This window comes from Neolamprologus brichardi, chromosome 6, assembly GCF_056152115.1.
Source record: "Neolamprologus brichardi isolate AB-2024 chromosome 6, ASM5615211v1, whole genome shotgun sequence".
In the NCBI taxonomy this organism is placed as follows: domain Eukaryota; kingdom Metazoa; phylum Chordata; class Actinopteri; order Cichliformes; family Cichlidae; genus Neolamprologus; species Neolamprologus brichardi.
In genome coordinates, this window is record NC_142109.1 from 1283995 (window position 1) to 1308795 (window position 24801).

General features: G+C 38.7%; 2 protein-coding genes across 4 annotated transcripts; both read right to left on the reverse strand.

Moving 5' to 3' along the window:
• Nucleotides 1-1313: 1313 nt before the first annotated feature.
• LOC102786237 (galectin-related protein-like) lies at nt 1314-7661 on the reverse strand. 3 transcript variants are annotated; one of them, XM_087842435.1, is made up of 6 exons: nt 7035-7076; nt 6631-6678; nt 5692-5775; nt 3314-3402; nt 2364-2547; nt 1314-2118 (listed from the first exon to the last, which is right to left on the reverse strand). In XM_087842435.1, exons 1-6 carry the CDS (start codon nt 7038-7040, stop codon nt 1975-1977), a joined length of 555 nt encoding a protein of 184 aa, XP_087698561.1. In that variant the 5' UTR covers nt 7041-7076; the 3' UTR covers nt 1314-1974. The 3 variants fall into 3 exon arrangements, with proteins under 3 accessions (XP_087698561.1, XP_087698563.1, XP_087698562.1); XM_087842437.1 differs by lacking the exon at nt 7035-7076 and adding an exon at nt 6972-7003; XM_087842436.1 differs by lacking the exon at nt 7035-7076 and adding an exon at nt 7555-7661 and having other exon boundaries at nt 1315-2118.
• Nucleotides 7662-9016: 1355 nt separating this feature from the next.
• LOC102786521 (equilibrative nucleoside transporter 2-like) lies at nt 9017-24357 on the reverse strand. The gene is made up of 13 exons (XM_087842438.1): nt 23914-24357; nt 20285-20336; nt 20093-20174; nt 19456-19592; nt 17847-17986; nt 17533-17667; nt 17295-17392; nt 17060-17129; nt 16834-16925; nt 16372-16477; nt 16069-16154; nt 12565-12761; nt 9017-9710 (listed from the first exon to the last, which is right to left on the reverse strand). The coding sequence occupies exons 2-13, from the start codon at nt 20314-20316 to the stop codon at nt 9599-9601; spliced, it is 1287 nt and encodes a 428-aa protein (XP_087698564.1). The 5' UTR covers nt 20317-20336; nt 23914-24357; the 3' UTR covers nt 9017-9598.
• Nucleotides 24358-24801: the final 444 nt, after the last annotated feature.

Here is a 24801-nt window from a genome sequence, read left to right on the forward strand (position 1 = left end):
CTGAGGTTAATTATGGAGTTCCACAGGGTTCAGTGCTAGGACCAATTCTGTTTACATTATACATGCTTCCCTTAGGCAGCATCATCAGAAGGCATAGCATAAACTTCTTTGCACTTCAGATGATATCTAACTTAATCTGTCCATGAAGCCAGATAATACACACCAACTAGTTATGAAGCAGGAATGTCTTAAAGACATAAAGACCTGGATGACCTCTATCTTTCTGTTTCTAAATTCAGATAAAACAGAGGTTATTTTCCTCGGCCCTAAAAACCTTAGAAATACGGTCGTAACCAGATACGCGCTCTGGATGGCATTTCTTTGGCCTCCAGTGACACTGTGAGGACTCTTGGAGTCATTTTTGACCAGGACTGCTTTCTTCCATTTGACAATATCTCTAAAATTAGAAATATCCTGTCTTAGAGTGATGCTGAAAAATTTGTTCATTACTTCCAGTCTGGACTACTGTAATTCATTTTTTTAGGATGTCCTAAAAACTCCCTGAAAAGCCTTTCAGTTGATCCAAAATGCTGCAGAAAAAATACCAACAGGTACATTGTAATTTTTTTTCTTACTGTTTATCCAACTTTTTATTGCTTTGTTTTGTTATATCCTCCTGAGAACCAAGGAAAAAGATTCTTCCGATTTAACTTTTTTTTGTAATTTCCTGTGTCTTTGGGGTCACCCAAACACATGAGATATCATTGGAAAGGCCAGGATGTCCTTTATTTACTACATTGGGCTGGTTCTCAGGAGGATTTATCATTTCACGTTAACCTGTTGCCTCATGTATACCAATATCCTCTGCAGCCACCTTATGGTGAAACTGCTGTACTACAGGTAAAGCATACACTTATTCACATTGGCGTCAATAAAAGCAAAACTGATAACAGCCCTAAAATGCGAATACACACAATGCACCTGATTCTATTATTAGCTTAAAAAAATAAAAGATGAAGATAAAAAATAAAACAATAAAAGTCAGTCATTAATTGTTACTATCTTACAGATAACCTTTTTACAGTATAAAATAAGTAGAAACAAGTCTGAAATAATATCCCAAACTATTACCACAGCCCATGAGATATCTGAAAACTAGATATTTATTCATTTATTTTTAGTGAAAAGGAAATGTACTGTTTGATTTTTTACTACTGCAAAGAAAAGAAAGAGCCTTCATTTATTTTATTTTAAAAAATGCTACACTTGGATTGGATGGTCCCCAAGTAAGCTCTGACATTAAACATGATCTTCAAAAAACAAAGGATTTTTTTTTTAAATTATGGTTGGTAGCATGAAATCCTAGAGGTTTCCTGTTGTTGAAAAATTCATGCTACAAATAGAACTGAACACATTAGAAAAACGTATGTTTAGAAGGCTAGTTGTGCTGTGCATTAAGCTATTCAATAAAAGGCAATAACATATACATTTTAAATATTTATTAACCAGTTTAAGAAATATATGTTGTAATCTAATAATCTACAAACAGAAGATTTTAAAAAGTGCTCAAGTTATAAGTATTGATAAATGCATTAATTACCCAAAAATACAAAAATTTTACAAAACCAAAAGTATTTTTGTAGCAAGTGAAATTCCAGCTACAAACAGGTATTTATATAATAAAGCCTCCACTTACAGACTGTTAGTACATACACTGATACACTGAACTAGAAACTGATGTTGTGATATATGTTGATGAAAAGAGACCCATAACTCTACAGTCCATTCATGTGGAATCTGAATTTATCAAAGTTTAACTTTCATTTAAACTAATATTTGTTGCACAATGCTCAATGCATTTCTGAACATCAGAAACTATTAATCACACAATAATATGGACATTTGTGAGTCTTGTTTTGTTGTACCAGCATCATCTGGTACCAGAGCGCCTGGAGTGAACACACACAGTGCAAATAAAACTGAAATCCGAGACCTCCAAAAGGGCTGCTGAGCACTGCTGAGCAGGGACACTGCTTAACCCAGTTTGGAGATAATGATGCTACCTTTGATCCATAAGGTGTCAATGTCTTTGAGTGATGTCACTCTGTGGTGAAAATAAAATAGCTGCTGGCCATCCACAAACACACGAAATCTGCTTTGTTCACACCGAATCTCAATCTGTGAGGACAGAGGGGATGTTTAGTTAGTTTCACATTATTTTTCTTTCAGGAGGCGTGCATTGAGTCGTTGCCATTCATTCATGTACTCCTTGTTATTGCCGATCATTTCATGACACCCAAAATCACTCGGTAACAATAACACATCCATGTGCTCTATTTTGCGCTAACATATTCTACACATGTACTTTATATGTATAGCATAAACTCATAAATGCCATTACAGTATCAACAAGTCTATGGTACCTTGAAGGGCTGGTCTCTGATGAAGGGGAAAAAAGGAACGGCTTTGTCAACATCTCCCCAGGATCCAGACATGCAGGCTCTTCGTAGCACTTGTCTGTCCTTGAATCGAACACACATCTCCAGAGCCACATCAGGTGGAGGCTCCCTGGATGTGCCACAACCACATGTCAGGGCAATGTAGAACCTAACAGGGGGATGGATAGACAGTGTGAATCTGGCCACACATTTCCTTAGATTATCACATAATAAATGAATTTTATATGCAGTGGTTTCTCAAAAGGGAATCCTACAATCAGGCATCGTTTGGACTTGACTAATGGAGAAATCTCTGTAGGAGAGGCGATTACCATACTGATGTCACTGACTTTAAGCCCATCTTACCCCTCACAGTCACAGAGACCTGTTTTCTTTAAGAAAAGTCTTTAAGGCAGCAACTCAGAGCTGCTAGGGGCCACTGCTGGCACTGTCATCTCATAGTATTCAAAGTATTCAATCAGAACAAAAAACAAAACATCCACAAATATTTCCAAAAATGTAGTTTTTTTATTTTAAATATTGTATAATAAGACAAAACTGCAAATGTAAGCACAATTGTTTTTCTCATGCTTAACTAACTCATCAGGCACTCTGCACTGGCTGCAGTGGTTATTATTATATTTACATGCTTTCATTTCTGTTTCTCATCAGCAGCAACTCGTACTTTTTGACCCTCCTTTTTCTCCCTCCCTCGCCCTCACACCCATACAACGTGCTGTCCCACACGTTCCCCCTGCAGCACAGACTACACTGTCCATGATGCAACATTCTTAAAGGGCCTGTAACACTCTGCTCATGCTGCCTTCATATTAAATAATTTTAAAGGAATAGGTGGAGGGAAGAAGGATCTCGTATATAGTGTGGCAATACTGTGGGAAGGATGGAAAGTCAGTAATTACACAAAACATTTCTACCTATCAGGATGGGGATTCACAGTACCAATCACTATGATCCTTTTTCCCAGCTGCATTCCTCCTGGGATATGACCTCTGAAAGGAACTGCCTGCACACACAAGCATTTGCATAGAGCAACAAAATGCTGAAAAACCACAGTTAATTAAATTTGATTTAAATAATAAAGTGAAAAACTAAAAAATCAAAAGGCAAGCAAGTGGTGAGCCTAAATAATTTTGGATGAATCTAATGGAAATATATGGTACAATAAAATTACAAAAATTACTGAGAATTCAAGAATAAAGCTGAAAATTTTAAGACAAAACGGAAAGAATACAAATGTGCTTTTTTGTTGAAAAAAATTAATTCACTTCTGTAGCACCAAATCACAACAACAGTCACCTCCAGGCACTATATATTGTAGGGCAGTCACTGTATAAATGGTAGCATAATCTGACCAGAAAAGGCTAAAGTGTTACTTTATTTCCAAAATGTTTTCTAAGTAAAGTGTAAATTGGATAAAAATAAAAATTTGACAAGATCCACTGTAAAATAAATAGAAAAATACACATTTTATATTATATTGTGACACTAAAATAGCACCAGTTATTATTATTATGGATGGAAAATATATGTAATCATATTTTGTTTGTTCTTTTTTGCTTGTGTATTAACAGTAACACAAAAGTCAGGCAGTACTTAAAGTATTTATGCTTTGTATTGTCATAATAATACTTTTTTTTATCTTTATACACTCAAAGAGCGACTAGAACATGCTGTAGGTATTACAGGTACTGTGCTGCAGTGGTTTGTATCATATATATCTAACAGACTCCAGTTTGTACATGTAAATGGAGAGTCCTCTTCACACACTGAGGTTAAGTATGAAGTTCCTCAGTGTTCAGTGCTAGGACCAATTCTGTTAACATTATACATGCTTCCCCTAGGCAGCATCATTAGAAGGCATAGCATACATTTCCACTGCTATGCAGATGACACCCAGCTCTATCTGTCCATGAAGCCAGAAAACACACACCAATTAGTTAAACTGCAGGAATGTCTTAAAGACATAAAGACCTCTAACTTTCTGCTTCTAAATTCAGATTAAATTGGGGTTATTTGTACTCGGCCCTGACAATCTTAGAAATATGGTATCTAACCAGATTCAGTGCACATATTGAACATTTTCCATTTGCACAACATCTCTAAAATTAGAAATATCCTGTCTCAGAGTGACGCTGAAAAACTAGTTCATGCATTTATTGCTTCCAGGCTGGACTACTGTAATTCATTATTATCAGGATGTCCAAAAAACTCCCTGAAAGCCTTCAGCTAATCCAAAATGCTGCAGCAAGAGTCCTTACAGGGACTAGAAAGAGAGAGCAGATTTCTCCTGTTTTGGCTTCCCTTCATTGGCTTCCTGTTAAATCCAGAATTGAATTCAAAATCCTGCTCCTCACATACAAGGTCTTAAATAATCAGGCCCCATCTTATCTTAATGACCTTGTAGTACCATATCACCCTATTAGAGCACTTCGCTCCCGCTCTGCAGGCCTACTTGTTGTTCCTAGAGTATTTAAAAGTAGAATGGGAGGGAGAGCCTTCAGTTTTCAGGCCCCTCTTCTGTGGAACCAGCTTCCAGTTTGGATTCGGGAGACAGACACTATCTCTACTTTTAAGATTAGGCTTAAAACTTTCCTTTTTGCTAAAGCATATAGTTAGGGCTGGACCAGGTGACCCTGAATCCTCCCTTAGTTATGCTGCAATAGACGTAGGCTGCCGGGTGATTCCCATGATGCATTGAGTTTTTCCTTTCCAGTCACCTTTCTCACTTACTATGTATTAACAGACCTCTCTGTATTGAATCATATCTGTTATTAACCTCTGTCTCTCTTCCACAGCATGTCTTTATCCTGTCTTCCTTCTCTCACCCCAACCGGTCGCAGCAGATGGCCCCGCCCCTCCCTGAGCCTGGTTCTGCCGGAGGTTTCTTCCTGTTAAAAGGGAGTTTTTCCTTCCCACTGTCGCCAAAGTGCTTGCTCATAGGGGGTCATATGATTGTTGGGTTTTTCACTTTCACTGTATGTATTATTCTGGGGTCTACCTTACAATATGAAGCACTTTGAGGCGACTGTTGTTGTGATGTGGCGCTGTATAAATAGAATTGATTTAAACTGACATGAAATTCAAATATATTGTGTTTATTTATTACACTGAAACTGATTAATAAGCTATTAATAATGTAACTGTTATTGACATGATGCACAGCCTATTTGTGATTAAAATAACAAAGTTTAAATTTTAAATTTCCATCAAAGATGAAATAGTATTTTGTTTTATTTTGTTACTTGCAGCCTTCACATCAAGGTGTGTTTGCTTGATATTCATGTGACATTACCAGTTTTCTCTCAGTGTCTCTGTCAGGAGGGCCAGTATTTGCTTTTCTAGGCTCAGTCCCACCTCTCTGTGGTAAATTCCATTTCTGAAGGGAAACAAAAAAATGATTGCAACCGGAAGTGTAGATAGATAGATAGATAGCGTGACAATAAATACATCACAATTACATAGACAATTATTTCGGTTTACAATAGAAAGCTTGGTATTTACTTCACTCCTGCTGGCCGAATGAAGTCAAAGCACAGGTCACAGTTTGATCACGTGCCCTCAAAGCGTGAACAAGGCAGGAAGCTATTTGAGTTGAAGTTGACCTTCAAAATATAAGCTTCAGATTTTAACTCGTGCTACAAACTTTGTAATAACAAATCAGAAGCTCACTTACGAGCAATTTACATGTTCAGTTGATTTAGGTGAAATTCACAGACTTGAAAGGCAGCGGATGAATTTATTTTTCGTGTTATAAGCCAGCGCAGTTTATAATTTAGTTTAGTCAGTATTTTTACAGACCGGAGCTGAATAATAGTTTGATTCTTCTGTCACGACCATCAACCCTTCTACGCGTATTGTTAAAACAATTATTAATTTGCTCAAGAACTGATATTGGAAAAGTAAAGTTGGAATATGGGATAACCATAATATAATTTAGATATAAGACTTAAGTTGATTGTGTTAGTTTTATTTTTCTTTCTTTGTGCGCGTGTGTTTATTTTTATTTAAAAAACAAACAAACATTGGGCCTTTATTTTGGTGGCTCTAAGCGGAAGAGTCGCTTTACTTACTTCTGCCGTTTTAAAACTACCTGAACTAGAACAGGTTGATAGTTTTCAAAACTAAGAAAGCTTAGGTTGCGTCTAAACAGCCACCTGAGGAATAGATCGAAATCAGAGACGGAAAGTGATGAAGTAGTTTATCAGCCTGCTTCGTCTCTGTGGTCACTTACCTTCCTGCCCTGCGCTGCTGTCAAACTGTGTGATTCAGCCATGTTAACCTGAAGCGAACAAAAAACAAAGAAATAAGCTGCAGATCCAGTTTGTCTGCCTCTCCTGTCAGCTGAATGAACGGTGACGCAAAGCTTAATCTCAGCACACACACACACACACACACACACACACACTTTTGATAATCAGCTGCCCTGCATGCCTTCCTGTTTCTACTCAATAACAAGCGCGCTCATTGTGAGGCTACAACTTAAGGCAAAATAAAATAAATCCGCTTCAAGCACAGCAAATTAAATACAATATGTCTTATTTACTTCAAAAGCTTCAAGTTTACAAGTCTCACATTTTTCACACTGCCAAGACTTCTCGAAAAAAGTCCCTGAAAGAATGCAGTCAATTTATTTACCTTCATGTCTGAAGATAAAGTGCAGAGTTCACGCAAAAGCTCAGCGGGAGAAGATATTTGTTCGATGGTGTGCTGTGTCAGCTGTCCACTGAATATTTATATTACCAGAAATGTTTCTTAAACCAGGTAATCAAACTTGGTCTGCATTTCTATATTTATTAATACAACGCAGAATATAGATATGCAGAGTAAAACAACTCAAGTGCACAGAAGAAATCACGATTTAAAAAAAAACAATAAAACTGATTTGACTTTGAGCTAGCTGTAAATCTATTCGTTCATCACTCAGTAATTCTCAAATTGAGAGCACCAGTCATTAAAAATAAAGACAAACAAATATTTTTTACTGTTTTTCAAGGGGAATATATTTTTGAAGCTCTACAAATACAAACAGAACCAGACTTATCTTAATTGTTACTGCCTTTAGATGCACAATAGTTTTTAATCGGATACAATCAGTGTTCCTATCCCATTTGAGATATCAGGATATAAAGAATAGACTCGATCCATAAATACTCACAGTGTCTGCAGCCGAGCTGTGGAGCTTATTTTTACCTGTCTGTGGGCCTGAAATCACATTTCTAATGTGGTTTAGAGAATACTGAAACACTTCTTGTTGTGACTTTTCTGAAGTCACAAACGAAGAATCAAAGAATGGGAGGAAGCAGAGGACATGGAGTCACAGGAATGGGCTGAGCTGCAGGAAACGGGAAATGCAAGCAGCCTTAGAACAAGAGGCTACAGTGCACTCGCTGCATACCGTTACTGTGTGCATGCTGTGCACCACATGAAAGCATCTGTTGGTAGCTGATTACACTAAACAGATACTTATCAGTGATTTGCTGTAATAACAGAAACAAAGTTGGCAGGGATATTCACATGTGAAGAATGTGATTCTGTGCATATGTTAGTGTGAGAATACCTGTATGAACTGAAGGAATGACAACCAGAACAGCACAAAGCAACAGCAGGAAAAGCTACAACCTAAATAAAATGGGGGTTTATGAGATTTTCAAACCAGTACGTGCTGTTTTGAGTGACATATTTTATGCAAACTGTTTTGGAAAATGACAAACTGGCTACAGTGACGTTTAAAACTACAGATAATGAATGCAACAACATTTCAGACATCTTCAAAGAAACAAAATGACTATAAAGAGATGAAAAATGCATACAAGTTATTAAAACGCAGAGAGAAAATCGGTACAAAGAGAAACAAAATAATACACAGTCTATAAGGTAATTTGGTAAAGTGAATGCTATCAAGTGGAGTTTCCTTCAGCACATATCAGTGTTTGTTGTTGCAGTATTCAAGAACCTCAGCATCCACCAGATCTCTAGAAATCCATCTCTGTTAGGGTTCAGTTAACACAGTAAATGGGCCTTTCTACTACAAGGCTCATTCCCCAGTCACACACACTTTCATACAGCGCTTTCATCTATGCATAAGCACTTTTCCACACACACACACTCAACCCTGATGGATGCATGAGGGGCAGAGAAGGTTATGTATCTTGCATACACATGGACTGTAGGAGCTGGCGATTGATTGGTTGTGGCTCTAGAATTTGAGAGTTAACATACATCCCATCATCCATCTTGTTCCACTTAATGAATTCAGGGTAGTCAGGGTATTCACAGGGAGAACATCCAAACTTCAGAGGGAGTTTTCTGTGAAGCAACAGTGCTAACCACCTCACCACCGTGGTTCCCTACGCCAGTACGTTTTTTTTATAGAATTTCCCTATTTAAACAAGTTTAGACATCCATTTAGACAAGTTGGATGAGGCCTGTAATCAGAGTATTTGACAGAGTAATGCCCGAACTATGACTAATCTCACTAAGACAGGATGGGATGTACTGAACTGCCAGGTCATGCAAATATACAAAAACTGGACTCACTGATACTTTAACATTTTGATACAAAGGCAAATATATCAATTTGTAAAAACTGTGACATAAAGCAAGAATGGGATGTCATTTTAAACAAGCCTTTATTAAAAGTTTGAATATACATAAAAAAAAACATTTATAAAAATTACAAAAACAGGAATAAGCAGTGAAAAAGTTTATAGTTAATTTAATTTAAGTATTTTTTTAAACTGTCTTCAGGTAAAAAACATTAATATTTTTAAAAAACACTCAAAAACTGAGAGATAAATACAGTCGTGTAAAGCAAAGATATAAAAGGTCCTATTAATTTATATTTTAAAAAAACAACAAGAGAGAAATGATTTATTTTAGCTGCATTGATCAATGTCTCTCAAATGAATTGCCCTTTCCAATGAAGTATTCAACGTGACACAAATCACGTAAAATAACGCTAGCACCTACCTGAGACTGAAATACTTACTCTGTCTTACAAAGAGTAAAACATTCATTTAGAAATCCTGCATGACTTACTTTAAAATGCCAGTGCAACAAATGGACAGCTCAGTACTTTATATAGAGTTGTCGTTATGTCTCATAAGATATAACATATAACTAAGAACAGGATAAGCTTCAAGTGCTTTTTCATAACAATATGTCATCAAATGTCAGATATACAGTTTTCCTACTACCTTCTAAACCAGTTTTCCTAGTAGGAATGAGAGCGATGCTCCCACAGCCAAACCCAGGACCAGGAAGAAGGTCATCAAAGAGCCAGCTGTCTCGCAATCCTTACACCGCACCAACCTGAAGGAGACGAAAGCACACAGTTACAACACTATCCAGTACAGTGAACGCAACACAGAGAAGTCGATTCATCTTTTTCATTTATTCTTCAACAAATACACATGAAAGTTTTTCACAAACCATCAGTACAAGTGAAGTGCTTGCGTCTTCATGTTGCCTGTATTACTTTGGTTTACTTCCTGTTTTATTTTGAAGGTTTAAAACCTCGTGTGGCTTTCTGTTTCCCCCCTGTTGCCTTTCTCTTCCCTTTCTTGTTAATGCCTGATCGAGTTCAGTGTTAGTCTCCTTTTTTCCCTGTGTTTAGTCTGTTTTTGTTGTATTCATTGTCAAAAGTTTTTTGTCATTTGTGATGTGTTTTCTCTCAATTATTGTGCAGCAGTTTGTTATTTTTTAGTTATTAGTTAAAGTACCTTTTTTACTTCCTATAAATGTATCCTAGTTTGCTTTTTGTTCTGCAGTAGGGCTGGTGGAGGGTTTCAGGGACCCCTGACCAATGTTCCTCTAATTTTTCATGTTTCTGAGCAGACACTTGGACCACTGTGAGCAACAGCAGACGTGTGCACTGTGGTCACGCCAGCATCGAATCCATCCAAGTTACATGTTTATTAAAATAATCAAATGACAGCATTTATGTTAGACTACTTTTAATTAACTGCTTTATCCCACTTACAATGAAAATTTAAAACAATCTTGTTCCTGACCTGTGTAGTATGTTAACACAATTGGAAGTAAAAATAACTTGAACTCCAATTTTCAAAACACAACTTTCTTTTTATTTTATAAAGCTCTGACTTGTATGATGAGTCTGAGTCTGTGGTCTGGGAGAGAGTCTGTAACTCTGTCTCCAAAATACAGCATATAATGACCAATGTTAGGCAATTAATTATATAGTTACTTCTTCAAAAAAGTAACTGAGTTATGCAAACAACAGTTTTTTGTAGCTGTTTATCTAAAAATGCAGCCAAGGCGTTTTTTAAATAAACATTTCAAACTATTTACAGAACAATCAGCTGTTCTGCATCAAATCTGATGCCACACAAATTATTTGTTCCACTCCAAAAAGTAATTTCTGTCCACTATGAGATAAAGGAGAACAACAGCCTGATACCTGCAGGCCTGACAACAGGAGATGTATCACTGCTGTAACACCTGTAACATTCAGCAGTCGCCTCATTGTTCTGACACACACAACAAAACTATTGACTACACTACACACTAACTACACAAGATTTGCGCTAAACGTCGCAAATCTCTCACATCCCAAAACATTCCTAAAACTTTTCCCCTTCCTAAACAACTGTTGCCATATCATTTTTCTGATTGGTTAACATGGTACATTTTTCGACCAATAGGAAAGGGTGGCGTTTTTTTTGGTTTTGTTTTTGCTCACAGGTGGAGAGTGTTTTCCTTATAAAACAGCGTTTTTACCGTTTCTTCCCGCAGTAAATATAAACAACGATAGTATTCAGGAAGAAAACCAAACATTGCAGATATTTTTATCATAACTCTGGTTTTACGTGGTTGATCAACACAATTTAAAAACTGGTATAAAGTCCACACTTTTTCCATCAATTGTTCTGTCGTTCCTCCTCACATCTCCAATGGTTGTACACGTTGTCATTAATGTGGCTTCACTCCACATCAGCCACGCCGCTTTGCTCGCTAAAACACCGGTGTCAGCACATAAGGACGCTGTCATAGCCTGTCAGCAACGTTGATTAGCTGCGTATATACGAATGTGAATCACATTATTGGGATAAGGTGGCATCGTTCTAATCCCATACTCTGTCAGTGCGCCGCAGGACAGCTGTGGTTACAATGTAGCTTGACATCACCAGTGTGTGAATGTGTGTGTGACTGAATGTAGTGTAAAGCTCTTTGGTGGTACTTAGGGACTAAGTAAAGCATTATACAAATACAGGCCATTTACCATTTACCACACGGGAGCAGCCAGTCACTGACTAACACTGCAAAACAGAATCGTTAAAGTTTTAATTTTAATTTCAATTCAGGTTAGTTTTTTTTATTTTTTTGTGCACAACGCAGATTTTCTGTGCACAGAGACCGTTTCAGCAGTGCGCAATTGCGCAGCTCAGAGGGAACCAAAAGATTTTTCAGTTGCACCATCCAGCCACTAGGTGCCACAAGACATTCTTCTTCTTCTTCTTGGGTTTTGTTCAGCCAGATAATTGTGCTGAATGTCTTTGTTTTGTTCCACTGAAGTTTGTGACTTGAATGACATGTTTCACAAGAAACACAGGAATGGTGTGCATGTGTCAGCGGGTGTAGTGTTCTCAGTCAGTGGTAACATACATATAAGGTGCCTAAAATAGGCGGTCTGCACCTTTGGCAGATTTCTTTCTTTATTTCGGCTGAAATAAATCCTATGTTACATTTTATGTGTAGCTCACGTGCCCAACATGTGGGGACTCAGAGCTGCGACTGGCTTCTTGTGTCTGTGAAAGTGAAGCAAGGATTCAGTTTTCAGCTGCTTTCAGGTCCAAACGGTTAATTTAATTTAAATATTCAAACAAATCAAATAAAACTCCAATGGAAATTTTCTCATTCTTATTTTTTACTTTAGATTTCTGTTTTATAGAGAGATTTTCTCCTCACTCTCACACAGTAAAATTCCCTCACTATGCACCTGTGGCACTTTGACCTGCTGCTGTAACACAATCATGTTCCTCGTATCAGTAAAGTATCGATTTATCTTGTGCTTCAAGCTCCGTCACATCTGCCTCATTGTAATCAAGTTTGCACGTGTTAGCACACAAACTAAGTCACATCATTAAAGAGCAGTTTATACCCTATAGAGGGATTTTTTTTAAATTGGGGTCTGTTGAGGACTCACTGTGGAGCGTAGGCCATGCAGAGGCTTGCCAGGTATCCATTCGAGAAGGCGAACAGAGCCATGATGACGACAAAGGCGCTGTCGTGGCGGAAGACGGCGGTGAGTTTAGAGTCCTGGACATTACATAACATGACCAGAGGGATGAAGACCAGGCGAGAAAACACGACGGCAGGAAACCAACGACTCTCCTTCGACGGCTGCACGAAAACATACAGAAATCAGTCACTGAAGTTACCTGTAACATCGCAACTTCAAAGTCAGATTACGTGTAACATAATGACTCAATGAGTGCTGTGTGGATTCAGCTATCAGTCCTCTGGAGTCAGTAGACACGCCGCCATTTCCAAATCACATGATTTAAGATGATCTAGCAGCAAGACGCAGCCTCACTGAGTCTCAGGTTCAACTTGTGTCAAAAGTCTGGACTTTAAACTATAAAGTTTGTGGATTTTATCTGTTATTGTTTCACATCACAATAACAAAATAACCATGCTTATATTGTCTATAATGTGGACACATGTAACTGTAAATAACTAGAAGCTTTTTAGATATTTTATGATGTAATAACGATGCTATCAAACGATTTAAATTAGGGATGCACCGATACCACTTTTTTGGAAACGAGTACTTGCATTTCAGTACTCGCCGATACCGAGTACTTAATAAAAACATGATTTAAATTTGCAGGTAACAGCTTTAGTCCTATAATTTAACAAAAAACAAACAAACAAGGGACTAGTTTGGAATTAAGAACATTTATTTAAAATGAAAAGCATGTTGTATGCAACATATTACAGAATAAATAATTATAAAAAAACAAAATTTAATTTTAAATTTGTTCGTCTGTTTCTCTGTTTAGAAGTCTCACTAGCACAGTCACAGCTGCTGCTCACTTTTTTAGTTAGTTCCTCAAAGGGGGCGAGGATGGCAACAGGCGTCTCCATAAGAGCCCATTGGTGAGCGGTGAGATAGTCAGGGAGTTCGTGCTCGGACACGCCCAGCCCTCGCTTTTGCTCAATGAGGGACTGGAGCATGTAATACGTGCTGTTCCAGCGCGTCTGTACGTCCTGCTGCAGTCTCTTTATTGGCTGGTTGAGCTGTCCCTGAATGTCCTCGAGGCGGGAGTAGGCTAAGGCGGAGTGTATAAAATGCCCAACTATTTTCCGTCCCACTGCGATAGCATCAGCTAAGCTCCTCTGTGCTAATAAGCATGGGTAAATAAGCGTGGGTGAACTCTTTGTACTCGTTGTCGTGTTGGGATTTTAGGTGCTTGATTAAATTACTTGTGTTAAATGCGCTACCTTTTGAGCCTCCTCTGGACGATTTCGCTGAGCACAATTTGCAGTCCGCCTTTGTTTTCACGTCTTCGTTCACTTTGAAATAGTTCCACACGGCTGATATGTCTCGCCTAGTATTCCTCCGATACCAATCATTTATGTTCTAGAATCGATTCTCACATTAAAATATCGATATTTTAGTAATTTAGAGTAAATTTGTAGTTTATCATTAACAGGAACACAGTGGAAAGAAACTATAACATTCGGATTGTCTACATTCAAAGGAACTACTTCCTCTTCTGCCTTTCATAGTTATGTGCGAAATACGGCTGTATAAATGTCTCGCAGCCCCCTGGTGTGGGCACTCACAACAATGGCTGAGCGTAGTTGGAGTCATGTGCGGACGTATTTTACCTCCACAAACAGCTGAGACGTGGTTTGCGATACATGTGGCAAAAAAGTGCTCCAAGAGTGTGGTGTTGTGGCCATACTTGCCAACCTTGAGACCTCAGAATTAGGGAGATATTCAAAAGGGCTGTTAGGGTGGGGAGGGGTGATAAATACATTTTACAGGGTTTATTTATCTGATAAAATACATTAAATGTCACCGTTATTATTGGCCGGCCCGGAAACAGCGGGGGTGTCCAAATTCAGAGGCTGCTTCCACCTGAGGACCCGGCCTTCGCGGTCTAAAGAAAGCCGGGTAGTACGTCATGAGCTCCCTCGGTGGAGTGAAACTCTGCTGTCTGCTCCTTGCTATCTAAAATATAACCGGGCGCTGGCGTAAACTCTCGACCGTCTCACACTTCTGTTTAATCAGTTTTCTGTTTGACGTTTATTCAGCTGTGTGAAAACCCGGAGGAACCCTCCTGAGGGATTAATAAAGTTACATTTAATTTAATCTAATCTAATAACTTTAATCTCAGCCAAACTGATTTACTCACGAACAAATAAAACACTGAAAACAACAATAGCATTTTTAAGTTATCTAAGTGACTTATATATCATGTTTAACCCGAGTAGTGAAAGTCCGCGGGGGTTTGAAGACGATGTGTCGGTCGGCTCAGATATTTGAAGTTTACACAGCTACATTCTCACCTCAAAATATGTTAAAAGTTTTTTTGCGACCCAGAAAGAGAAATAAGAGTAATATTAAAACTAAGCAGCTGCCGTCATTGTTGGAAACTGGAATTGGCTGCGCTATGAATTCTGCGATATGTTTTTTCAATTTTGTTGTCCGGGTGGAAAATCGGGAAAAATTCGGGAGAATGGTGGCTCCGGGAGATTTTTGGTAGGGGCACTGAAATTCGGGATTCTCCCGGAAAAATTGGGAGGGTTGGCATGTATGGTTTTGGCAACATCACTAACCTTGTCAAACACCTCAGAGTAAATATCACAGAATATGACGAGCGTATGTTGAGGCGAACTGAAGAGGATGAGAGGGACAGGTGCTGCTAGGGCGAGACAGACGTCTCTCATGGAGTCCTTTAGTGCTGCAGGCAGGCAGTGTGCTCAAATAGCACAACTTAGTTTTTTTTTTTATTTCTATATGATGAACTCTGCATTATTAAGTGATAAGAACAAATAATCTGATGTCCTGTAATCATTATGATGCTATAATTTGAGATGCAATAAATAAAATACGTTTTTGTACAAAGTATCGGATCAGTATCGTCGATACCACCCTGAATATTACTTGGCATCGGATCGGAAAGGAAATCAGTGGTATCGCACATCACTAGTCTCGCCTGCCCTTCTCTCAGCTCTGAGCTGCAGCCGGGGCCTGGGGGCGGGCACTCGGGGCCTGGGGGCGGGCACTCGGGGCGGGCACTCGGGGCCTGGGGGCGGGCACTCGGCGCCTGTGATTAACCCCTTATATGCCGCTCAAACATAGACAGGTCTCAGACAGATCTCAGACCGTGGTATCGGGGGACTTTTAATGAGTACTTTAGAAAATGTGGTATCGAGGCTGATCGGTGCTTCCCTAATTTAAATAATATATTTAGACTATGGAGACTGTAAAAATTCCAATACTAAAACAACATTTTTTTATTGTTTTCATAATCAAAATGGTATTTATTGAAATCCTTCAGTAAAGACCGTTTTCCACAGGAATCCTTTGAAGTGGAAAAAAACACCTCCAGTCCTCACGAAACAATATTCAGTTGGTTTGTTGATTTCTATCTTAGAAACAAAAATGTCTGAAGAAGGCAGGCTGCAGACTTACCCACTGGACGATATATGGGGTTGTGCGACCGGCCAAGTCCATGACATTGAAAACAATGAAACAGCAGACACAGGTGAACACGTTGTCTGTTAGGAAGAGAAAGCAGAGGGTGGACTATAAGGAAGAATTCATTGGTGAGCGAGGAATTTTTGCAGAAAGTTTTCAATGGCCTGAGGGTTTCTCTTTCTCTATAACTTGGTTAGACCATTACACAAACTTGTGCTGAACACATAACCTGCTCTGGAGTCATATGGCCAACCAGGTGCTTCTGTAGTCTGAAGTAATGCTGTGATGATGTCTTACCCCATTTAGCATTGTCGTAGACAGTCCTTACTCGCACTGTGATGACAGGAAACACCGACAGGGTAACAGCAAAGACACACGTCACGCACAGAGCCATCAGCCAGATCTGAGAAACACAGGAAGGTGTTAGTCAGTGATTCCAGTAAGGAGGCATTTGGGAAAGCGCGTGAAGATAAGCTTCAGGAATACACGAGGAACATTTTTCATCTGAGGTTAGCAAAAGTTTATCAGCTCTTTGATAGAAGACTTTGTACTCAGAGCCAGTTTCCACTGTTACATTAGACTGCGCCATCATAACAATTTTGGGTTGTTAGATTTGGAGCCACGGACCCGTATGTCTCTGTGTAGGCAAAAGTCTAAACAGTTTAAAACATGTTATTGTGATCAACAGAGGAGGTTTGAGAGGTTTAGTCAATGCTAGCAGAAGAAGTTTAAAAAATGGACACCAAAGCTAACGTTCACCTTCTTAAAGACAGCCAGGACTGAGGAAGGTTCCTGATTCTCCTCTTGCTTGCTGAGCTTCCCGTTTGCCTCCAGGTCCTTTTTATTTTTTTCTTTGAAAGGAAAAATCAAAAGAATCAGTTGTAAGCCTCATTAACACTGAACGTAGCTCGGCTAACATGTCAGCTATCTAACACAACGCTGAAAAAAATCCTATTTTTATTCATTATACTTAATAAGAACCAACCTGTGCTCTCAAGGAAGACCTCCTCCACTTTATCAGACTGATGTCTGTTCAGATAGAAATCAGCAAACTTCTGCAGAGGAGTCAACATTTTCAGAAGACTGTAATGTGGCTTTTCTTCCACTGACATGATTCAATTAATTTTTTAGTTAATATATGACACAGATTTTTCAGTTCAGTTCAAAACAGACATTTTCATGTCCTTTTGTGATAGTGGTTTTATGTGGTGTCTCCATACCAGGCGTGGCAGCAGCAGGTAGCATATCAGAGTCCCCAGAGTAGCCACACAGGGTGTTATGAAGTATCCCAGTGCAGCCGAGCTTTGATCTGATTTACCTGCAGGCAAACAGCTTCACTTACACCTCCAAACTCCAATGATTTTACATTTTTGACAGTGTGATACTGGTATATTTAGATAACTAACGATGAAATAAAAAAATAAACACATTTTGCCTGTGAGGAGGATCAATGCTTACCTAAAATAGAGAAGAGCATGGCTAAGGCAGCAAAGATCCCAGCGAGGCCCTGACCACTCATGAACAGAGTGCTGTAACGAGCGGGAAAGAGGCCCACCATACCGAAGAGACTGCCCTGCAGCACTGCTCCGCACACTGCACTCACACAAGTTACATGATTAGTTAGACTATAGTTATAATTATAGTATATATATATATATATATATATATATATATATATATATATATAGGGGACCTGATACAAACATTTTACAGAGTTCATCTGTAGCTATAAAAATGTTAGTGCAGTCATGTGATCGTTTGAGTGAACCTACTGTTAATGAACCAGATGGTTGCCATAGTAATGGCAAAGAAGTTGTCCGGCTCCATGGGGACCTTGACCAAAGCAGCGGTGAGAGAGAAAAGGAGGAAGATGCCGACCAGGCTGAAGGGCACACGAACACGCTCCCTCACACTGCACAGATAACAGCGGAGATAATCAGACTCTTTCGTTTTCAGGTAAACCTGGTCCTGTCCTGTCCACTAAGGACAGCTTGGTTCAACTTTTATTAACATTGACATCATATTTCTGTCAGTACCAGCCAGCTATGCTTACAGACTATTGCAGTAATTCCTAACAACATTACAAAGATTTGGAGCAAATGTGCTCGTTCATTCAGTCAGTTTAGAGAAAAAAACATTAACATTACTACTACTGAAAAAATACAAATAAATACATTCATCATATAATTAACTCTAATTCAAAAACTCAATGAATGTAAATTCTTTGGTGTTACTATCCCACCCATCTGCAACAGCGCACCTAGAACGCTAACATCATGGAGGGAGGGTCAAGGGTCAAGTCTGGAAGAATTTGCGGCAGCATCTATTCTATGTTTGTAATAGTCCACTGTGAAAAAGTGCAAAGAAAAATCTGAAAAGCTGATGACCAAAATGCTTCCCGTCTTGCCCTCTGTTACGTGCCAAGAGATGTGGCTTTGCTCTTGGTGTTCTTTTTATCTTTCAGGTGTCAAGCCTCCTCCACCTATTGGCCAGTTCAAAGTTGATTGGCATGTGTCTATTGGCTGGTCTGGGCACAGTTGGCCAATCACTCTCCGAGGATCACCACAAATGAGCAGCTCCCTGGCCACCAGCTGGTGGCTGGTGGCTTCTGCTTTATGTTAAACATTTGGGAACAGACTTCTTTGTATTGTGTGTGGTGGGAGGCTGGACAGGTAAGCTGGGGTACCCTATACACTGGTTGCAGGTTTTAAACTGTTAGTCACACTAGGTTATGCGGTTGATGCCACTCTTGTATGTTTTGTTTCAGTTAGGCCCTGGAAGCTATCGACCTCTTTTTGTTTTATTAATTTCTTTGATTTGGATCAACCGCCCAGTCCTCCTCCCCCACCTCTTTTCTTTTGTTAAGTTTGACTATCAAGGCAAGCAACCAATAAATCCTGCCTGATTCTGAACTGTTCTGTTGTCCTCCTCCTTCATTGAGTCCAGTGTTGCTGTCTCCTTCCCACCTTTGCCTCCACCATGGTGGGGAGGACGTAACACCCTCACTGTGTCTTGGATTTCACTGTAGTTATAGTCAGTGTAATACTTGCTGGGAAGCATTTATTAAAATGAACATGTTACGTTGCCATTGCATGAGAAACTAGGGTCACTCATAACATGTCAGTAAATTTATGTTTCTGGATCTATTTATTTGTTATCTTTATCCTTTTACAAAGTTAGGAAAGTAGATTGCATCGTTGTATTATGGTAATGATGGTGTCTTACACATAAAGAGTGATACATGGCCTCTTCTTCATAGTAATAACTACAGCTTATTTATTTCACTTTGGTATCAGAGGATACCTGAAGCCAAAGTGTCGGCAGTGGAACTGCTTAATCTAGAAGAGCCATTCAAGCAGTTTTAGTGCTCTTAACACTCACCGCTGATACAGGAAAGAGTTGAGAAGGGTAAACAGCAGCTGTGGCAGTTGGGAAAGCAAAGCCATCCAGCTGTCATAGCTATAGTCTTTGGAAGAAGCTCCTGATGTGCCCGTTGAGTTGAGACGTTCATTGAAATACTTAAAGAGGAAGATAAAAAAAAAAAGCAATTTACTATAAAAGGACATACTGTACATGCTATAGGATTCAAGTAACAGCATAAACACAGAAAGAACAAGAATGATTTGAATCCCTGTGCAAAATTGCAGACATGTTTTTGTTTTTTTTTTAACTTATTTTCTTCATTTATCTTCTCAGTAGTGTAAAATCATAAATAAGAATAAAATACAAGCAGTTTTTAAATTAAAATCCTCATTATTTCATTATTTTAATAATAAAATCATTTAATTAAAATGTATACATTGAAACATCACCTATAAATAAATAAAAATCTATTATAAACCAATAGTAGCTAATCTTGTAACAAAACATGCGGAAACTGACCTGCCTGCATACACAATTCATTTTCAAATTTAACAGTGCTAACATGTGATACAGGGATAGACGATAGTCATGATGGTCTCAATTTAAAATAAAGAATCTGCTGCTAAAAATGTGGAAAATGACGTGAACATGAAACCTTAGATGCTGTGATGAAAAAATTCCAGGGCAGCAGAGTTCCTAGACCGAGCACAAAGATAATCAGGGCCACAGCCTGTCCGCTGTGAAAACAAAATACAAGTGAGAAGAAGTGCCAACCAGTGGAAAAGAATCCTCCAATGTAAAAGAGGATTCTTTTAGATGTGTGTATATCTCTAGAAATCAGACTCACCGGTCAACAGGTGCACTCTTTTGATTCGACATCCTGATAGTTTGTCACGTCTCTGCGGATGTCAATAGAAGACCCTTAATAATGATTAAAATGATGTGTTTCCATCACATGTACTGACTGTACATGTAAAAATACTAGTATAACTAAAATGAGAGAAAGGTGTCTAGGGTTGCAAAATTCCCGGAATTTTCAAAGATGGAAACTTTCCATGGGAATAAATGGGAATTAACTGGAATTTATGGGAATAAACTGGGAATTTTCAAAATTGAAGGTTGGCTCTTCTTAGGGAACTTAAATATAGTTGGGCAAAGTATATTTTAGCATAATATTGACAAAAACAAACAAATGCAATTCAACACTTGAATATCCATGCCATTCCTTAATCACATGTACAGAGCACATGCTTGCTGCATGGCTATTGAGACCACCTACTGGCACTGTGCATGCCTCCATCACATGTACACATGGGACCACACTTTTGAGTCTGAAGGACAAAGAGTATTGAAGGCACACATTTGAGCCTGTGGACTTAACAAGTGAGGTAAGTTTTGATGATATTATGGGAAAATATATTCATTAAATGTTTAAATTGTGAATATCACATAAAATGTATTAATCTGGTAGATAGCAATCTGATAAGATGCTAAATAAAATGCTAGCATCTGTTAGATGCTAAATAAGCCATAGCTAGTATAACATAAAGAAGATGCTAGCTTCCTCATTTGGCTGTTTTGTTTTGAAGATCATTCCAGTTGTTTAGCTAGCCTTACTATTTATATCTGTTTATTATGATATTGCAATTGTATTATTACGATCTCTTGCATTGCATTAGCATTTTTACAAGCTCTTGTTTTATTTTACAGAAAAATGCCACGTGCGCTATCTGATGTGTGGAGACATTTTACACCAGCTAATGTACAAGGATAATCTGTATATATGTGTAAGTATTGTGATAAGACGTACGTGAAGAATGCCACAAAAATGCAGCAGCACATTGCAAAGTGCAAAAAAATTCCTCAAGGCCCAACACATGCAGCAGCCAGGAGTTCCACTGAAGGGGAAAATGAATCTGTTTCAGCTGTATCAGAGTCAGATACCCACTCATCAGCTCCTGGTCCCTCTGGCATCAGAGGATTCTTTGATTTTATGGATGACATTAGCCAGAAAAACGCAGATGAGTGTTTCGCTTGTGCAATCTATGCAACTGGCTCACCCCTGATGCTGACATCCAATGTGTACTGGAAAAGATTTTTGAATGTTCTCCGACCAGCATACATTCCCCCAACCAGACATGCATTGTCTACTCATCTACTGGATGTAGAGTTCAGTCGAGTTCAAGCAAAGGTGAAACAGACCATTGACCAAGCTGACTGTATTTCAGTCATCTCTGATGGATGGTCCAATATCAGGGGACAAGGAATCATTAACTACATAATCACCACTCCTCAGCCTGTGTTCTACAAGAGTGTAGACACAAAGGAAAGGCATCAACAGTGACATCAAGAAGGTCATCCTGGATGATGTGTTCTGGGAAAGAGTATCTAGCAGTCAGAAAATCCTCAAACCTATTGCAGCAGCAATAGCGAAGATAGAGGGGGATGGTGCCATCTTGTCAGATGTCCAGTGCCTTTTTGCAGAACTCAAAGAAGAAATCCACCTGTAGCCTCCATCCTCCTCCAAATCCCACCATCATCAGCCGCCTCCGAGCGCAACTGGTCACTGTTTGGGAACACCCACACAAAGGTTCGCAACAGGCTCACAAATGTGAGAGTGGAAAAGCTGGTCGGCATTCGGGCAAACCTACGGCTCTTTGAGCCTGACACAGAGCCATCCTCAACAAGGCTGGAAAGTGACACTGAAGAGGAAGACTCAGAGTTGGATGCTGAGGAAGTGGACATGTTGTTGGATGATGATGAGGTCCAGGAAGAGTCTATTGACTGAGCAAAAATGAGAAAAGAGGATTGCTTGAAGGAAGATTTGCATGTTTAATGGGACGTTTTGGAGGATAAGTGGCATTGTTCATTTAACCTTTTGAATGGGACTTTGTGGAGATTTTTGGACAGGGTGCATTTTTGAATGAGCGGGGTTAGGGTATGGTAATATTGAACTCAACATTTCTGTTTTTATTCATCCATGAAGCAAGTTATTAAAATGTGTTCTATTCTACTGTACTTACAAATAAATCTGTTGAAATATCTGTTGAAAACATTTTGCATGGAGGTTTTCTTATGATTGCTGTTTATATTTATGCTTGGAAATAATATATTCCCAGTTAGTTCTCCTAAATTCCCATTAATTTCCATAATTCCCATTATTTCCATGGAAAGTTTCCAATATGGAATATTTCCAAAATTCCCAAGCTTAACTTACCATGGAAATTTACCGGAAACTTTTCGGAAATTTACCGGAAATTTTCCACCCCTTTGCAACCCTAAAGGTGTCACAATAAGTTGCCCCACAAATTATTTTTGACTGTAAAAATTTGTTTGTCTGCCACAAGACAGAGGAGAACACCACAGTGATAAAAGTGATCGCCTGCCAAAACTGATTTCCCGTATTTGACAAAAACGGATTGCTCATATTTAAAATGCTATAAATAAGTTGTTGGTCTATAATATATAAAACATATGTCAAAATTAACCCTTGTGAATGACATCAAGTAATCATGGGCCACAAACAACATCCCTGTAACAAGAAGCCAATCAGTTTAAGTGGACAAAAAGGACCGGATTGGTTATAATGTAAATACAATAACACAGAGTTATAAGGATACTTGACAAACAGGTAATTTATACATTTTATATATAACCCTGTTGTAAACTTTGTTCACCGAAGTCTATTTACCAACATACGTAAAGATATTACACATAAAAAACAAACGGAAACATTGGAAATCAGTTTTTAGCAGGAGAACACTTTTTGGCACAACATCTGTCCGCGCTATAGAGGCTGAACCATGTGTTAATGATGGAGGGGGGTAACGCTATGCAATATGTTCAGTTTTAGAATTTATATTTCGTGTTAACTGTAGTTAAAGGTGTTAATGCTATCTTATTTTAATAAACAACACTGTCATATGCAAAACTAGAGTGGCATGTGCCATTTTAGGGTGGCACATGCCACCCCATGCCGCAGGGTTTGTCCTCTACCATCCGACTGGCTGTGAGTCATCGACTTGCGTCATTAATATGGATTAACGTCACATCTCCACATGTTGTCTTATCACATTATTCTACTTTATTTCTTAATCTACTGAAAGGAACATAAAACATGTTCAACGGATTAAAGCATATTGCTGTTTTTTTTTTAATATCGGTAACAACTGCCTGACTAAAGAAACTTTAGAGGATGGATCATTAAAGTGATATTAACTTTGAATAAATATATGTGTCTCGTTATTCTAGCGACGGAAGCTGCGTTTGAGTTTAATTAACTCCAACTTTAATTGTTTTGATGAATTTAAATTTACCCAGCAAGTTAAACGACGAGTAACCGATACATTAAGTAGTAACAAGTACACGTGTTCCGATTCTTTATGCGATATAAACCAAACCAACAATTAACATCCAAAAGCCAAACGCTGTGTTGAAGCAAGCTAATAAAAACAAAGCACTCGAGTCGGAGCTGACCTGCGAGTAGAAGAACGTCTTCCTCTGGGTATCCCTGGATGAATGAATGAAAACGCGGTCAAGAAGATGGTTGTGCCGCCAAAAGCGTTAGAACAAGGAAATGCGGAAACGTGATGCATCGGAACTGACTGTTGTCGCATTATGACTGGAAACTTCGAATTAGTTCGAGCGCTTCCCCCGCTTCCAACCCACTCAAGGATTATGCGAATTACTCTAAGGATTGTAACATACAGTCCTATTAAGCATTCAAATCAAGTTCTTCTTCTTTTAACTAGAACTTGGCAGAGATGATGAGCCCCTTAGATTGGTGAGAAACCAGAAGAGAAAAATATGGAATGACATTTATGTTACAACAAATGCACGAGCAAACAAGAAGAAGAAGAAGAAGAAGAAGAATCTGAGCAAATAAGTTCATTTCACTGGCGGAATTAAATTCCTCGCGCGTAAATTCAATAACCCGCGCGCGTATGAAGTTATGTGGAGGCGGAGCCCAAAGTAGGACGGGGTCCTTATATGATTGCTGGACACTTTAGGTTACTTGGTTAATCTGAGTTACTCTTATGCAGCTATGAAGTGCTGTTTTAAACCGTACTTGTTTACAGTTTGAAAAATAAAGTTTGCAAAATTAATTATTGACAGTTATTGCTTGCTGTACAGCAGTGGAAATACGCATAACTGTCACAGGATTACTTTAATGTTGAAGAACCAGAGGATTCTATGGCAGGTTTTAAAGCATCTGCAGTGCTGTCCCATTAATCTGCTGTACAGTGTTGCACAGCTTCTATGATTTAAAAAAAAACTCATAACGAGGACCAGGAAAGGAAGAGTGGATCAGAATCTGGCAATTATACATTTGGCCAAAATCCAGACAGTTAAACCAGCCAGCAG